The 18356-nt window shown below is 38.5% G+C and overlaps 1 protein-coding gene across 3 annotated transcripts in view; it reads left to right on the plus strand.

Moving 5' to 3' along the window:
• Positions 1–18074, plus strand: part of LOC105919028 (glutamyl aminopeptidase) — a 21936-nt gene extending 3862 nt beyond the window's left edge. Inside the window, exons 1-21 of one of the 3 annotated variants that reach the window (XM_036150868.1) lie at positions 663–881; positions 1092–1860; positions 2320–2461; positions 3665–3799; positions 3903–4023; positions 5756–5910; positions 8593–8706; positions 8775–8909; positions 9790–9855; positions 9934–9999; positions 11177–11337; positions 11417–11499; positions 12861–12997; positions 13087–13142; positions 13227–13377; positions 14256–14329; positions 14419–14523; positions 14616–14789; positions 16094–16234; positions 17108–17189; positions 17377–18073. In XM_036150868.1, coding sequence (XP_036006761.1) covers positions 1211–1860; positions 2320–2461; positions 3665–3799; positions 3903–4023; positions 5756–5910; positions 8593–8706; positions 8775–8909; positions 9790–9855; positions 9934–9999; positions 11177–11337; positions 11417–11499; positions 12861–12997; positions 13087–13142; positions 13227–13377; positions 14256–14329; positions 14419–14523; positions 14616–14789; positions 16094–16234; positions 17108–17189; positions 17377–17523 — 2895 coding nt within the window. In that variant the 5' untranslated portion in view covers positions 663–881; positions 1092–1210 and the 3' untranslated portion in view covers positions 17524–18073. Of the gene's footprint in view, positions 1–662; positions 882–1047; positions 1861–2319; positions 2462–3664; positions 3800–3902; positions 4024–5755; positions 5911–8592; positions 8707–8774; positions 8910–9789; positions 9856–9933; positions 10000–11176; positions 11338–11416; positions 11500–12860; positions 12998–13086; positions 13143–13226; positions 13378–14255; positions 14330–14418; positions 14524–14615; positions 14790–16093; positions 16235–17107; positions 17190–17376 lie in introns of those variants that run through there. The other 2 variants (XM_012854236.3, XM_036150869.1) reach the window with 2 other exon arrangements.
• Positions 18075–18356: the final 282 nt, after the last annotated feature.

An 18356-nucleotide genomic window follows, 5' to 3' on the forward strand; every position in this document is an offset into this window, starting at 1 on the left:
CTCAGCAGAACTAGCTTTACCCATTAGCTCTACAATTAAGGTTACTTTCGTACAGAAGAACATGTATTAGTTCCCCGCCTAACAACGTTGTTTTTTACATCTTTTAGATTTTCCTATACTCCTTTTAGGTTTTGCACCCTCTAAATGCTCATTATATAATAATTTTTCTAGATGTTCTTTAATGAAATTCTTCTGACCGCAATGCGTTCGTACTGTAAAATCCCAGCAATGTTGTCGGAGCTAAAGGCTCTGCATCTCCCGCAGATAAGAGGCCTTTTGCTTTGGGACAAATTACGATCACTGATTGGTCAGCTACTGGTTTGCCTCTCAGTTTCCTTGTTATAACTTGTATTTTCACAGAGTTACTGTTATTTGAGGCTTAAATTATTGTCTGATATGGTTTTGTGCCGTGGAGTCATGCTCCCCACTGCTTCCCACTTCCAGGAAAAGGAGGGAATCGCCGTGGCAACCAGTGACTCAGCAGTACATATTATTTCCTCCTGCTCTATATTTGATCTAATTATTCCTGCTAGATATAAGTCTCAATGAAAAGTACACAATGTTTTTATTCAGGTTTCGTGAAACGTAAAATCTGTATCACTGTTTTTTTTTTCCCTGTGTGTGTGTGTGTCATCGGAGTCTGTTTTAATTGAGTTTTCCTGTTTGTTTTATCAGGTTAGTTGCGTCATAATCAGAAAAACCGGGAAAAGCAGATTATTTCTGAAGAGTTAATTCCACTCAGCACAATCCAGTCACTGTTTTGGTCTGTAGTTCACACTTTTCTTTTTTGTGTTGACCTCCAAGTACGTGCAACAGCATGTGTCCAAACATCGGGTTGCATTCTCCATCAGCCGGACAGATAGAAGTTTTATCCCCTCCAGGTATGCAGGTTCAAACCATCAGGCTTGTTTATGTAGTTTTGTAATCCAGTTACACAGGCTGTTAAACCTTTAACGGCTGATTTACAGGCAGACTGTAGTTGTTTAACAAAAAGGGGCGTGTTGTAATCATGCAAGACTGAGCAAGTCTCTCGGTGACTGTGGGAGATTCTCTTTTTACTTCTCCTCCTCTTTTCTCTCTCCTCCCCTCAGCACCACAGGGACAAGCTCTGGTTCAGCTTTCGCACAGCTAATCCGAACCCCGCAGGAGCTCTGATTCCGGGTCAAATTCACAGCCCCGTTACCTACGGAAGTTTGTAGTGAGAGTCAACATGCCAGACAACATGCAAATAAGCCTGGAGAGCAAGGAGAAGCGTTACTGCATTCGAGGCAAACATGCAGCCATCATCTGTGCAGCTGTGGTGGTTTGCTCCTTGGCTGTGGGTTTAGGGGTTGGCCTCACTAGAACCACCTCCTCCCCACCAGCCCCCACAGCAGCCCCCACAGCGGCCCCCACAGGAGAACCTACAGAGCCCCCTCCATCGGACAGAGGACCCTGTCTGCCTTCGTCCGACTCCAGTGGGGACTGGAAGAATTTCCGTCTGCCTGACTACGTGAAACCGAACCACTATGACCTTCACCTGGAGCCGGACCTGGACAGCGACACCTACACGGGAACAGTGGACATCCAGGTGGAAGTCAGTAAACCCACCCATCACCTGTGGCTGCACATCAGGGAGACGTTTGTCAGCGCCATGCCCAGGCTGAAGGTGCAGGACAGCCAGGGGGGGCAGAGGGAAGTGGGGGTCAAACGCTGCTTTGAATACAAATCTGAGCAATATGTGGTGGTGGAGGCCATGGAGGAGCTCCCCATCACCGGCCCAGGAGAGGTGTACGTGCTCAGTCTGGACTTCCAGGGCTGGCTCAATGGATCTGTGGTGGGATTCTATCGGGTCATCTACACAGAGGAGGGGGTGACCAAGTAAGACACAATATTTCTGCAGCCAGTGACATCAGACACTTATGCCATTTAAAAGAAACAACGTGTTAAATTACTTCTTCAGATAACATTTAGGGCATTTTAGACTGAGCAATATCAGTGTTATGATGATCAGTTTCTTCCTGTGATCTATGATAGACGTCTTTATCAGCAGTTCTCTAGGCTGTCTGAAGGTCTTTCTACATCTCTTCAGCTGATTTTTCATTCAGTGCGGGTCAAGTCCAAAAATATTTGTGAGGCTACTTATCTGCTAAACTGCTACAGCTGTCCAGTCTTGAAATTGGTTTCTAGATACCAAAATGTCAAAGATAAGATGATTGAAGAGAATTAGAAATAGGACTTTAGCAACTACAAGATAATTCCTAAAGTGCAGAAATCTTGGCATACACTAGACGGCCAGTTGAGGACATGCTGTACATATCTTCTTTATTTTCTCACTAGGAAGATTGCTGCAACAGATCACGAGCCTACAGATGCCCGGAAGTCATTCCCCTGCTTTGACGAACCAAACAAGAAAGCCACCTATAATATCTCCATCACTCATGACAAGAGCTATGGCGCTCTTTCCAACATGCCACCTGAGGTAGGCCTGGATTCTGTAATATGGGACATAAATGGAACTGTTATCACTGGTAGGTCAGACTCTGAAACCCAAAGATACAAGACTGTTTGCAGGAATTGCTTATTTTTATTATCGTTATTATTAATTTCTGCTCAGTTATGATGTATACTGTACGTCGACCACTTTAGCACAGTGTAAAGAGGGCCAAAAATAGGCCTCTTATTGGTCATAAAACTGCTAAACTCCCTGTAACTTAGGTCCAAGCTAGATCCCCAGTTTTGAGTCATTTGCGAAATGAATCAAAACAACTGTTTGATGGAAGACATCAGCCTTCTGCATCTGTCATGATCTTTAGGTGTTGGAGTTTCTGGCTGTCTTCTATATCTCTGTCTTTATCTGCTGTTTATCTTCTGTTGTTGGTTCCATTTTAGTTAATTTGTTGTGATTAGGTTCTTGGTTTATTCTTGTGTTTGTTTTGCATTATCATCTGTTTGATTCCTTTCTCCACACTCCCCTCTGCAGACAAGCTCCCTGGTTTTTATTGCTAATCACTGGTTTCTTCCGTTACACTACATGCCCAATAATGTGACTATTACTTTTTCTACCTGCATTTCCTGCTTTCCATCTGCCACACCATCAGTAAGTTTTTCAAATAAAGTTTTGCTAAACTGCCACAATGCTTATCCCCAGAGCCTCTTTGCAGGTTGGACCAAATCCAAACACACAACACCTCACAGTTTGCTCCTTTTGCACAATGTCTTTGTGCTAAATTGCAATGTCTTTATTATTTGATTTGATTTGATTTTAAGCACACCCAGATTATGTAAGCAGCTTATTATAGTTGGTGTTTAGGTACAAAAGTACTTGGAATATAGGGAGTTTCAAAAGCATAGCACGTATGTACATAGCACATATGTCAATTAATCCTACATCAGTTCTAGCATTGGGTAAAGATCAATGTTTTTGCCATTTTCTTTTAGGAATATATTTTCCACCTCCAACAATGAACAGCTATTTTGCTTTTGCATTAAAGTCCCATCTATTAGGTTTTTAGTTTAAAAAGTATGCATACAATATATTTTGATTATAAAGCCAGGTTTGGTGTTTTGACTATTAAAAGCAACATATTAAATCTTGTGACCTAATTTTTTAACCTGAGGATCTTACTACAAATTCAAGTTGATGTTTAAAACTAACTATCATCATTTTGCTTTGACTTTCCAGGGTCCACCTGAAGAACTGTCTGGGAATAAATTAAAAACGTCCTTCGAGAAATCTGTTCCAATGAGTACCTACTTGGTTTGTTTTGCTGTCCACCAGTTTGGCTTTGTGGAAAGGATCTCTGCCAGTAATATTCCTGTAAGTTTCCTAAAATCCACCACTAACCGTGGATTCATTTAAAACAAATATTGAAACAAATATTGGAAATTTTCAGTCATCATTCTGGTGTTTTCTGTTGCAGCTGAGGATCTACGCCCAGCCCAGCCAGTTAGCGACTGCAGAATACGCAGCAAACACAACAAAGATAATCTTTGACTACTTTGAGGAATATTTCAACATGTCATACTCCATCTCCAAACTGGGTATGCTGCAAAACCAGCTGCAAACAATCTAATTGTGTCAACTGTTAATGAAGGCCAATAAAACTAATGTAAAATCCAACTTAATTCAATAACACTGGTTTCAAATTCAAATCAAATTAAATATACTTAATTCAAATTTAATTCAAATATACTTTATTGATCCCAAAGGGAAACTCAATAAAATTGTAATCGTACTGAAATTTTACATTAACCAATTCAATCTATCTGTATGTAAAATTCCCATCCAGTCCAGTTTAGTCTAATTCTATGTAATTCAATAACTGCTTTCCAATTAAGTTAAATTCATACCCTATCAAGTAAATGTGCCATTTCTAAAAAAAAAACCAAATAATCGAATGAAATCAATTCATTCCACTTTTATACAACCAAATTCAGTTGGAAATTGAATACAGAAATCCAATACAGTCAGATTTACTGTCAAATCTGGTTACTGTTATTCTATACACTTCAATTCAACAGCATTTGAAATAAAAACATTTTTTATTACGCAGATCAAATGAATAGAAACATTATCTTTTAAAGCTATTTAAACAGAACCCAGTTCATTTTATTTATTCTATTCTGTACAATCCTCTTTATTCCTATTAATTACAGTCCTATTTGATGCATTCATATTCTAACTTGAGGGTGAAATACACTGAAAGTCAAGTACAACCCAAAAGTCCAATTCAGTCCCATTGATTTTAGTTCAACTCAGTTGTTGGCATCTAACTCAGCATCAACCCATTCACATCACATACAGTGCAATTCAATCCAAAGTGAAAATGATCAAATTTACCCCACAGTCCAGTTCAATACAGTCAATTTTAATTGAATTCAATATAGAGCATTTCAGTTGAACACTACAAGCTAAGTCTAAAATACACAGATTCACATATATTGCCATTTATATACCCAAGTCGTCACCAATTCAGTTCAACAGGATCTGGTTCAAATTCAGTTCCAGCCACAATGTTCACGTCAGTCCAGTGATTTCAATTACATATTGTTCAATACAAATCAACAAGGTTCTGTTATATCAAACTATAATCCAATTTAATTCATTACAGTCAATTTTCTTCAATCTAATTTATGTCTGTTTTATACTGTTTAGGTCAGTCGGATTCACTTTGTTCTAATGCCCTCAAATTATAATCAAATTCAATGAAATACACTTTGATTTAAAAACTTTTCATTTTATAATTAATCTCAAAACATTCCTGTTCATTTTCATATTCAGTTCAGTGCTTCCCCTTTCAGCGATAGTACAGCAAAGTTTTGATCCAATCCATTTGAATGCAACTTGATTCTGTGTGATTGAAGTCATAAAATAGCAATATTTTCCATCAAAGTATTAAATTGTGTGTTTATTATCTTAATTTCACTAAAAACTCTAATTTACTTTACACGTTAGGTATTAAATATTCAAGATGACGGCAGCTGTACTCTTCCAGCTATCATCCCAAATGTCAAACTAAAATTTATGTCATCATTTATCAGATGTGGTGCAGAAATCATTTACTTCTGTTCAGTATAAAGGACAAGTTTTTGTCTCCTGACATCAGTTTTATTATGTAATATAATTTCAGTTCCTTTCCATCTGTAAAACGGAATATAGCGTAACAAGGTAGAGCTTATCGGTACCTCATTGTGAAATATTATCACGCAGCAAAGCAATAAAACGTATCATGTGCGGTCAGTTGAGAGGCTAATCTGTGTCGTTCTGATCCAGATAAGATAGCCATCCCTGACTTCGGTACTGGCGCCATGGAGAACTGGGGGCTCATCACCTACAGGGAGACCAACCTGCTGTACGACGAGAAAGAGTCTTCCTCCTTAAACAAGCAGCGGGTGGCGAGCGTTATCGCCCATGAACTGGTTCACCAGGTACCAAAATGTATAATCGGTCACTTTCTGTGGTTAGACGTATTGTAGAGAGCATTTCAGTAGAAAAAAGAACCAAAGATAAAAACGGTTTGGTTTAAAAGATTTAAGTAATCACTTCTAAACCAGAAAAGAGATTACCTAACACTTACATATTTTATTATCTTCCGCTCTTCCTAGATGATGTAAGTTTTCCAATAGCTTTCAGCTTTGTGTTGCTTTTAAGCCTCAGATGATGGACAATTTACTTCAATCAATACAGTTCCTTTCATCTTTGTGGAAATCTTCCACCACAAAGAAACCAGAGTCCAGATCATTAAAACTTGTTTTATTTCACATTTTTATGGCAACGCACACAGCGTGACCATTTATTTTCCACACGTCAAAGATAAGAGGTCTGTTGGCCGTCTTTAAACCTCGGTGAACTGGACCAGATGGTTCCTGGTTGTTTATGAATCGTAATAAAGCTGACTCACATGAACTGTGCAGTGAACCTTACACCTCCAGAGAGTAACAATAAGTAATGAGCATGGCAACGCGGATTCTTCACCTCAAAAAAGTACTTTTCTCAGCACAACAGATTCCTCACATGGAGAAGGAAATGGAAGAATAACTCTGGCATAATGAATTCAACTTAAATGAGCAACACGTAAAAGGTTTACTGCAAAATCAACCTAAATTATTCTCATTTGTCATCCGGGATGGAAGTAACATTCCCTATAAACAATCAGTCCTCGCCATTAACAAGGTCTTAATCACGCTTTTCTCCTTTCAGACCTAGAGGTACGGTCTGGAACTACTTTGGTTCAAAGTGTAGTCCATGTTTACTTCCTGGTTCCTGAGCCAATCAGATGAGAGTTCCTAGGGTTCTCAAAACAGAGCATTTGGTATTTTATCTTGGCAAAAGAACAACAGCATGCAAACATGGAAGCCAGTAAGAGAAGCGGACCAGAATTAGAACAGAATACAACATCATATACTTGTCCCGTGTAAGTAAAAATTCAGTGAAGTTTCACACCAGCAACGGACTGTTGAGAAATGGCTGGTCTCCATCAAGGCGTTGCATATGTGTTGTTCTGATTTGCAACACTAGGTGTCAGTATTACTTATTGCTCCTTTAATTGCAGGTTTTTAGCAGCAGAAGGTGTCAAACCCAAGGCCCGCGGGCCGAATCCGGCCCGTCAAGGCATTTTATGCGGCCTCAGAAGCCAAAAAACGGCCTATCATGTCATAAAGTAGAGGCATATATCCTTTTAAATTGTATAAAGTGGCTAAAACTGTGGCTCCTGTGGTGAATGTTGATTTTTTTTAACTGTGTAGTAACAGCATCCTGCCACTAGATGCTAGAAACAACTCAGAAAAGTGCAAAAAGAGAAAAAGTGATGCAGAACAATGGTTAAAGAGGTGTAATACACCCCAACATCAACTTATTTTGCAGATAAACTGTATAGATTGTGTTTAAGGGTGTTACTTTTATGTTACTGTGCAGTTTTTTTAATATTTTTTTATATTTTTATGAAATCAAAATTATCATCTATACATGTGCAACCGGCCCTTTTAATGACTTCATGATGCCAAAGTGGCCTAATATAGAAATGAGTTTCACACCCCTGCTTTAGAGGGTCTAAAAATGTGTTTGTGTAACTGTTAACAGCCTTCGATTGGAAGATCTCAGACTGTGAGAAGAGGTGTTTGTTACGCGTCAGGGAGGCAGGGAAGCTGAAATTTGAGCCGGACATGGTGTTGCGTTTAAAAGGTTTTAACAGTGAATCCTGGTTGACAATCAGTGATCCTCTGCAGGAGCAAACAGGAGACCAGGCAGAGGTGAGAGCCGGCTCACTCACTGCAGAGCAAACTGGCAGGATGGCTAAAGGCTTTGTCCGAGTCCAGGGGACAGACTTGAGTCATGCACGTAAACAGAAACAGAGCAGATAAATCCAGGGAGTGGACAAGACTCGTGGAACAATCTGGGTCATGATCCGGATAACAGAAGCTTCAGCAGGTGTCCGACTAGGGAACGCAGGAAGATCCAGAGATGTGGTCTTTGGTAATCTGACATTAAGTAAACGCTGGACTAACCAAAGGCTTTAAATACGCTGGCTCTGTCTCTGTGAAGACCAGAGAACAGGTGTGAGGAATGAACTTGATTGCAGTGCAGCAGAGAAGCAGCCTTGCAGGTGAGGTTCATGAAGGTCAATTAACAGAGCATAGGAAGAGGACAGGATGAAGACTCAAATATCTAGGTGAGGCTTGACCACACTGGGAACCGCCATTAAAATTCAAGAAGAAGAAGAAGAAGAAGAAGAAGACCACACTGGGCTTTAAACGTCCATCCATCCATTTTCTGATCCGCTTTATCCCTCATGGGGTCGCAGGGTGCTGGTGCCTATCTCCAGCATTCACTGGGCGAGAGGGCTTTAAACGTGAAGACTAAAATTTAAAAATGAAATAAAATTATCTGTTTCTTACAACTTATGTTCTTACTTGCTTGTGAGCTTTATAAAATAAAAATAAAAACCGATTCAAAGAATCCAAATTTGAGTTTTAAGTTACATGTAGTCCAATAAAAAGTCACATTGGTTAATGATGAAAAATTAACCATGCATGCAGTCATGGCAGCTTAACTCTCTAGTTTTGCCTTTTCACCCTGTTTTATTTCCTCATACCCCTTTTTTTTTCTCGCAGTGGTTTGGAAACATCGTCACCATGGACTGGTGGGACGACCTCTGGCTCAATGAGGGCTTCGCCAGTTTCTTCGAGTACATCGGCGTGGAGAAGGCCGAGCCGTCCTGGGGCATGGTGAGTTCCTCACCCCCCCGCCGTTGATCCTGTGAGGATTTCAGACTGACGCGGCTCTCCGTTCACAGAGAGACATCATGATCATCAGCGACGTGCTCCCTGTCATGGTGGACGACGCCCTCCTGTCCTCTCATCCGATCATCGTGGACGTGTCCAGCCCGGCGGAAATCACCTCTGTGTTTGATGCCATCTCCTACAGCAAGGTGAAAGCTTCGAGTAAATTGATTTTAATAAAAATGTTCCGTTTCTAGTTTTGCCTCTTTTAACCGCTCTGCATGAAAGTACAGCCAAACCAACAATGCAAATGTCTTCAGATGATGTAAGCAAGGGTTTTGACAAAAATGCTAAAATAGGGAGTTTCATTATATTAGCTGTAGAGAGCTGAAAGTGACTCTTAATGGACGCTTTTTCAGAACCACAATCTAAGCTTTTCCCTGATCTGTCTGCCGTGATCCTTCGTCTTTGTGATGCTGTTTCTTCTCTAATGTTCTCTGACGAAGCTCTGAGGCCTTTAAAGAACAGCTGGATTTGTACTAAGTTTAAATCACACATGGATGGACTCTGTTTGGTGACTTCTAAAAGGCAGTCAGTTGTTGAACAGGGGGCTGAACACAAACGCACACCACACTTTTCAGATTTTTAGCTATAAAAACTTTGGACAACTGTATTTCCCTTCTTCCTGATATTGGTCTATCAAAAACGTCTGTGGTTGAGATGAAATTAAATGTGAGGCACATTAATCGAATATGAATACTCGCAAGGTTCTCCGTATAGATGTTAAAAGATTCTGGTATTTTCCCCCCCAAAAAATGAAGTTGTTATAATTGCTGTAATTTTTCTGCTAGTTGTAAATGACATAAGTCTTTGCAATGCAGCGAAGAAAAGTTGATGTAATTGGTCCTAAATTTCAAACTCAACCTTGTGATATTTTTTAAGTCAGAAGTGTCAGAGCTAAAATCTGAATAAAAGTTTATACTTTTACAACCTTGATTGATAATTTTTCTTCCCATAGTGTTAAAAAATGTTTAGTTGTCCTTCTGATTAACAGGAATTTTTTATTAACCGTTTTTTTTTTCTTCCCAGGGAGCGTCTGTTCTCCGTATGCTAGAAGACTGGATGGGAAGAGACGCGTTCAGAGATGGCTGCAGGGTGAGTGGCAAAAACATCTGAATAAACATTTATGATGCTAATTTACCTTACCTTTTTTTATCTTTATTCTGCCCACAGAAATATTTAAAGGACTTCTGCTTCAAGAACGCCAAAACAGCTAACTTCTGGGCTTCACTGGCTGAAGTAGGTTTGAAAGTTGTTCTCATGACATGCTATACCACTTCATACAATTTCACATTTACATTTAAGACTAGTTTTACTTTTTTCCATCACTTTAATGCTGTTGAGCTGGATGTGACGCTGCCATCCTGTAGGGTAGAGATATGCGGAAAGAGAAACAAAATAGAATAAAAAGTGAAAATATCAGTTTCTTAAGTGTCCTGTCTTGCAATGTGGCAATAAGAATTGTTGTCTTAATGCCAAAAAGATCCCAACAGATTTTACTTTCACAAGCGGAGCCTTACCGCATTCGCCATAGAGTTCCACTTGATTTAAACGTGCAAGAGGCTTTATTATAATTTATGCAGGTAATATTTCATGTTATATGGACACTAAAACAAGAAGGTAGAAAATGAAAAAAGGAGAAAAGGTGAAAGAAAGCGGAGAGAAAAGGGAGAGAATGATACATCCTCAGTCTCGTCTCAAAGAGAGATGTAATAAGAACAGCACAACCAGCCGATAAAGTGTTACAGACACAATCAATTAACGCCTTGATACCATCACTGAAGAATATACAGTATTAATCAATACGACATGTATAAAGTGACAGCTGAAGATAAAAATATGGCATTGTCTTGATCAGTAGTTGCTTTTTTTCCTATATACTTTATAGGTTGCACAAAGTTAGAAGTATCTGAATGCCTCATGTTGCTGCCGTGAACTGTGAGGTTTTAACAGGAGCAAAATGCAGACAGGACCTCAAAACCTGCGTGGTGAAAACAAGGATTCAATACGGGCTAAAAAAAATAAAAAGCAAATTTACAAATGAGCTCAGGGCTCAAGGAACATGGAGATAGTAACGGAGTAACAGGGAGTCAACGGAAGATACCGGCAAGGAGAAATGAAAACCAGGGAGTTTAAATAGAGAGGAACGTGTGGAGAAAAGTGAGGCAGAAACGGGTGAAGGTAACCAGGAGGAGATGAGGAGCAGTCAATGAGCAATAAGCAGACACTGAAAGGGTACACATAGAGTCTGACAGGAACTTATACAAAATGCACAAAGAATAAACTAAGAACATAATCGACAAAAGTATGAGCTAAAATGGGGGCATCTTGACAAATATAAACAGAAACTCAAAATCTCAAATACTTAAGCACAATAAGTTGAGCTGTCTAACCAGTAGCTGCTTTCTGTGTTGAGGTGAGCAAATTACCGGTTGCAGAGGTGATGGACACATGGACCAAACAGATGGGTTATCCTGTCGTAAATCTCGCCGTCTCAGAGACGGACGCCAAACTGACCCAGGAGCGTTTCCTCCTGGACCCATTAGCGAACCCCAGCGAGCCAGCCTCACCTTTTCTGTGAGTTCCTCAGAGGGGAGAACAGAAACTGATTTCCTAATTAGCATTATTGTTAACCATGGATGCGTTTGGGTTTCAGATACAAGTGGACGATCCCGGTCACATGGTACTCTGTGAAAAGTGACAGGATCGTGGAGGTGATGTTTAACAAGGACTCTGCAGGTACTCCTCTAAGTTATCTATGAAGTACAAAATAATGAAACCTTTTCTGCTTCAGTTTTTAATTTGACAGTGAGGGATGCCAGAATTCAAAGTGTTTTCAGGCACATGCAAATAAACAATTTGGATGTCTATTTTTTATTATTAAACTAGTCTAAACTGATTCTCGCTCCTGGTGTCACTAATTACTGGGTTCTCATAGGAGCACTGGACACATGCAGAAAAGGAAACTGTTAAAGAAAAGTCTTTAGATTATAAAATAAGTTAACTCACGACTAAAAATTCACCAAAAAAAGCACCTGCAGCAGACCTGATAGCCTGCAAATCTCCTTGCAGTTTCTTGAGTTTTAAAGAGGGAAATAAAGTTGTAGTTTGTTTTTACTTAAGAGAAAAACAACCCTTACAGATCTCTGTTCCGCTTTGGGAAAGAGGTGAAATGCTCCTTTTAGGTCTGGGGTCGGGTTTAAGAGGATTTGCAAAATGCTGCGCTGCACAAGTATAAACAAATGCATCACTAAAACAAATAATAATACCTCATTAGATGCTTGTCATGAAGAGAGATTCTTGACACGCTTGGATCAGGCTTAGCAAACTAGTTTTAGTGCAGCATCGATTAATTTTACCATAGAGGTACACAAGTACGAACGTTGGATCCTGGCTGAAACATAACAGCGGCGATAAGAACAAACTTATAAAATACATTATGAAATTAACCTGTGTTTTATCTTATAACACGCACATGAATTTATTCATTTAAAGTTTTTACTTAAACTATTTAACAACATAAATTACGAATGATTCATTTTAACATGAATTCAACAGCACTTACAGGGTCAGAAGATGGTTGGACAGGTAGCATAAAAACCTAAACTGGGAAATTCACCAGAATTAGAATAGCATAGATCTTCATTGCTCCACAGTAAGTAAACCGTTTACAAAACAAGAAAACATATTGTACAACTTTTTAAATTGGGATACTCAGATTTGAAGGACATTAACTGATGCTGATGAATACAGAGGAACTCGTGTTGAAAACTGAGAATAAGCAGAGAATAAGATTTCAGCACTAAATGAGATCTTTATTGAAAACCTTAAACATGTTGAAGTGGTTTAATCTGTGTCTTTAATCTAACTATTGCCACCAATCCACCTTGATGAATAAAATGGAATTGAGCACTTCAAGTTCTTAGTTTGTGGTTTTAGTTGTTGATTTTTGGTAAATAAATTAAAAGAAGAGAAACTAAAAACCCACCAGAATTAAAGACTGAAAGACCAAAATAACAAAAAATTATGTATAATAAGATTATTTGTTTTGAGCGGCTTTAAACTCCCAAACGCATCACAGTGAACGTTTTCTCTTTCAGTACATGTCATCGATAGTTATTCGCCCGCAGAAGATGGACTGCTAAAGATAAATAACGACCACATCGGATTCTACAGAGTCAACCATGAAGACCACATGTGGACCACCATCAGCCAGCAGCTCCAGGCCAACCACACTGTATTTCTGTCCTTAAATCTGATCTTTATGTTCTCATATTTATAGCTTCGATTACTTGCAGAGCTCAAACGATCCGACTTCTTTACCAGGTATTCGATGCTGCTGATCGGGCGAGCTTCATCGATGACGTTTTTGCTCTGGCGAGGTAGGAAAGAAGAATCAAAAGGACAACTGACTACGTTACTGAGCGAAACAAACATAAACACGACAGGTTTTATCTGTTTTTAAGGGCTGATATTGTAGATTACGGCAATGCGTTCAATCTCACAAAGTACCTGGAGGGAGAGTCGGCGTACATCGTGTGGAGTCGTGTGGCCTCGTCCATCGCCTACGTCTGGGACATGATGTCCACCAACAAGGAACTGAACCAGATGTTTCAGGTGAGCGAGAAGCAAATTCACACCATTCAGGTATTTATCTGAAATGAAACTAAATATCCAAATAAAATAGACCACAAAACATACATGTAATGAAAATCTCTTATTTAATCAATCTCAGACCTATTCAGTGTTAACCGCAGCGTTCATTTAACTTACAGGAAATTAAAACAAATTCAATTAAATATATATTCCCCTTCCAAATCAATTTTAAAAAACAGCAATAATTGAATAAAGAAATACATTAAATATTAAAAAAATAAATAATAATAAAGACATTTTTTATCCTTATTTGCTTTTAAAAAGTAGAAACGATAAAAAGATAAGGAGAAAATCAGAAATCCAAAAAACATGTAAAAATAAATATATTAACCTAGAATATGAAGAAGAGATACTGATAAAATATTAAATAATAAATGCAAATGTAACCACATTGTGTTTTTTGAAATTAATTTCTTCATTTACATACTTCAATGTGCAAAAGGCAAGATAGGAACTGAAAACACTCGGACTGAAGCTAATCTCTACACAAACATGAAATTAAAACATTTTTACAGTTAAAAGCAAACAAAATACTGTAAGATTATGTATTTCTTACATGTTATCTTACATGTAGATTATGTATTGATGGACGGTTGTACTGGAACTGAATTTTCAATTGCAATAAAAATTGTAGTTGACAATAAAATTGATTGATTGATTGATTCTTAGCAGCTAAACAATTAATTAAATGCTTAAAAAAAGTGCATACTGCTTACGGACAGAGATGAATGGTAACCTTACGTATCCGTTGGATCTCATGTTCAACTTTCTCCTGCTTGTTGTTGTTTTATTTCCTTTTTTGGAATTTAAGGTAAATTTACAAGATTCTTCTTTCCTAGAAACTGTTTCGCAACCTGGTTAATCCGATCGCGACTCAGGTCGGGTGGACAGATGAGGGCTCACAAACAGAAAGGTACAACAGCCACACTGACACAAAGTTGTTTTATTTATTTTTATTTTTATTGAAATAATGTTAATGACACTGTCCGCTTTATGGTGCAGGTTGTTGAGGGAAAGTGTCCTCAGCATTGCATGTCAGATGGGAGATGAAGCTGCTCTGAATGAATCATCCAAACTGTTTGACCAGTGGATAGCCCAGACCACCAGGTATGTTTTATGAACCCGTTGAAATCTTACACCTAATTTTTTAATAGATCTGTTTAAAATTGTATTTTTTTTTTACTCCTGTTGACCTGCAGCAGCGTCCCCGTGAACCTGAGGCTGCTGGTGTACCGCTACGGCATGAAGAAGTCTGGCAGCCCGGAGAAGTGGAACGAGATGTTTCAAAGGTACAAAAGCTCGACTCTGGCTCAGGAGAAGGACAAGCTTCTGTACGGACTGGCGTCGGTGGAGAACGTGGAGCTCCTGAACAAGTAAATCAAAAACACTTCCTTCATTTTAAAGACGGCGTGAAGCTCTGAACACCTGAACTAACAGCCAGGCTTCCTGCTGAGGAGGCGCAAGGGTAGACGGTGTTCAGTACGTGGCGCTAAAACTTAGAAACTTGTGAAAAAACTTTCATCCAGTATGAACCAAACCGTGTCCAAACCTGACTTTTTCTGTGTTGGTATGAGAACAGAACAAAAGTAAAACAAAATTAGATTAGAGAAGATAATAAACAGAAACTTCTCCCAACAGAAAAATATAAAAACAATGAAGTAAAAAAAGGTGAACGATCACACTGCAGCTTTATCAATGGTTGAACACTTGATTGTTACAGATCTAGTTTGGAGTGCAGAGGTGTTTTACGGTGTTTAGAAAGCACAAGCATGTTGAAACCTGTAGTTTCAACTACAGGTTTCAACATGAAACTACAGGAAACTACAGGTTTATACCTGTAGTATAAACAGGTAGTTTCCTGTAATCAAAGTGCAAATATCAGTTGTCTGAAACTAAATCTGAATTGTGTCTTTGGGTCCATACACCAAGCAATGTCAGACACTTTGTTGGAAAGGTTCCCTTTTATCCACAGAATGTTTCAGGAAGCTTTTCAGTCCTTTCACTCATTCTCCTCTTTCTCTTTTTCAGCGTCCGACTATAGCTACGAGTCATTTACCCCCATAATTTACTTTTCATTCGTTATTGAGGCCCATCTGTCTGATTTCTAGGCAGAAGATAGTTGCAGTTTGCCATCTGTGCCACTAGGTGTCACCTTATCTGACGAAGTGGCTCTTTAAAGTGAAAACAGAGACTTCACTCTTGTCTGATATACCGCTTCTTTTTAATTGATGTTTAAAATAAATGTTCTCCAATGTTTTTTAATTTGATTTATTGATTTTATTTGACAGGGACAATGCGCAATAATTAATATTGCTGTAATACACCAGAAATTACATCCATTGTCTCTGGACAGATGGAATATTTGTAACCAATAGTAAAAAGATTATATAATGAACAATTCAAGGTTAAAATAGGCTTTAACTATGCATATTCTGTTGATAAATACAGTGTAGGTACATTATATAAATGCATATTCTTAAATTGCACAGAAATGCAACTGTAGGCTTAGACATGAATAAGAATTTGATCTATTACTGCATCAAACTTTCTTTAAAGGCAAAATTACAACAGGTGGGATTTTGCCTTTAAATCTAACCTGGCTTAATTTTAACTAATACTAATAATAAAAAGAATGATCCCTGTGAAATATAATAAAAAAATAACCTCTGTCCAACAGTCTTTTGGAGGCCACCAAAGATGAGAACGTAGTGAGGAGTCAGGATCTGTTCACCGTGGTGCGGTACGTGTCGTACAACCCGCTGGGTCGGCAGATGGCCTGGGACTGGACCACGTTAAACTGGGACTACCTGGTCAAGAGGTCAGTGCAACCGGGCAACAGCAAATAACTAAAAAAAAATATCCAAACAGATCCTTGAGCATTTTATTTTTAGAAGATCCTTCAAAGCAGCAAAGCCTCTCAGCTTAAGGGAATAATCGGCAATCTTTCCAGTACATAAAAATGTGCTTGGAAAACTGCAGAGTCGGCTGATGTGCACGACTGAGATATACGACTCTTATTTGTAGCGCAATAAACTGTGATAACAAATCAGCCTGTAAAGACTTTTGCAGATAAAATGACTCAGAGGAGGATTTCATATGAAGCTGACAGCAGATAAAACATGGAGCTTCCTGCAAGCGTTTCCTTCAGGGAACAGGATGTCAATTTTAATTGCAGGCGTTGTTTTAGTCAAAGGTTGGCGATGTCAAAGTTCAGCACAAGTAGCCATTTATGTCTGGAATATGTTTGAACTCGTATTTATCTTTATTTTTCTATTCCGTTGCGGTTTTAAATTTGCAGAGTTTAAAAGTAAATGTATCTCTGATGTATTACCAGTAGGCAGAATGACGCTAAAGTGCAGGAGTTTGAAGAAAATCTAAACTTTTATACTCTTTTTATACAAATATAACACCAAAAGCATCAGAAACCAATTTTCCTTTACAGTGATATATTCATTATTTTAGATGAGTCCCTTTATTTATTTTAATATTTTTTACGCCTCTTTTTTCTTTTGTAGTTTTTATGTACTGTATGATTTTTTTGCATAGTTTTTTTTTTCTGATACCCTAAAACCCACAGGATTAAGAGGGTCAGACCATATTTTTATTAGAAGCTGTGTTGGAAAAGCATCTCTTCATAAACATTTAAAGCAATCTTCTGCTGGTGATGCTGACATTTTATTTATATCAACAGATACACCATCAACGACAGGAACCTCGGCCGGCTGCCCAATCGGATCACGACCACCTTTAACACGGAGCTGCAGCTGTGGCAGGTCAAAACCCGCCTTCATGTTTTTCTCTTCCTCGTCATTTTTATATACATTTAGGACGTTAGACAAAACATTGTGAGCCTAAAGTGTTTCTAAATTCATCCCTGTTGAACTTTTTCATTTTTTTTCTTTGTATACTGATAGTGAGTGTTCTCCTTTTTCTGTGTTTTTTCTGTCTGCTGGCCTTCAGATGGAGAACTTCTTCAAACTGACCCCAGATGCCGGCGCCGGAGAGATGCCCCGGCAGCAGGCGCTGGAGACGGTGAGGAACAACATCGAATGGATCCGGAGAAACCAGGCTGAGATCAGAGCGTGGCTGGAGAGCAACGTTGTCTAAAAATGGGACCAGCAGAACCAGAACCCGGTCCGCTGGGTTCTGCAGCAACAGCGATGCTGAGTTTAGTCTGTCAGTCTGGGATGGACGTTTACCCCCAGCAGAAGAAAGACTCTTGATTTTGTTGCTCATTACCGAGGAATTAACCAAGCCTTTTTTTTATGTTTGTTTTCTGCATTTTCCTCAAAAACATTTGAGTAAAACACACAAACCATCAGCTTGTGAAAGAAATGGTTAAAATATTCAATGCGTGTAATTATTTATAATTCATTTTTATTTAATTCTGGTAATGTGTGTATTTGGAACCAGAGTGGCCAACAACAGGTATCAGATTTTGGATTCATTAAATGCTCTGATCATGAAATAAATGCTTTGATTGTGATACCTGATTTTAGATTAGACAGAAACCATCTAACTTTAGACCAGGATTTTGCAGTTTTTCCATTATTTTCATGGAATAATTGCACTGAATTTCCATAACAGAATGGCACTTAAAGTACCAGTAATAATTGTTAGATGTATTTCTTTTTACTAAGTTGGAAACAATATAGGCTTTTTAAAAAAAATGTTACATCATTCTCCACAAATAACTCTTGCAAAAACAAAATTTATCCATCCTCTTTTTGCAAGACCTTTGCTTTTATTCTAAAACCTAAAATTAAAATGGAAAAAAAGTGTTGTTTTTTTTTAAACTTTCCGCTAGAATTTTTTTATAAGAAATTAAAAACATTTTTTTTCTAAAGGGTCGTGTGGAATTAGTGGCGTGTAAATCAAGTTTTAAGACGCAGGACCTAAAATGGCCCTGTGGGTTGTAAAAGTTGCAGACCTCTGACTAA

Source organism: Fundulus heteroclitus, chromosome 19 (assembly GCF_011125445.2).
Source record: "Fundulus heteroclitus isolate FHET01 chromosome 19, MU-UCD_Fhet_4.1, whole genome shotgun sequence".
Lineage (NCBI taxonomy): Eukaryota > Metazoa > Chordata > Actinopteri > Cyprinodontiformes > Fundulidae > Fundulus > Fundulus heteroclitus.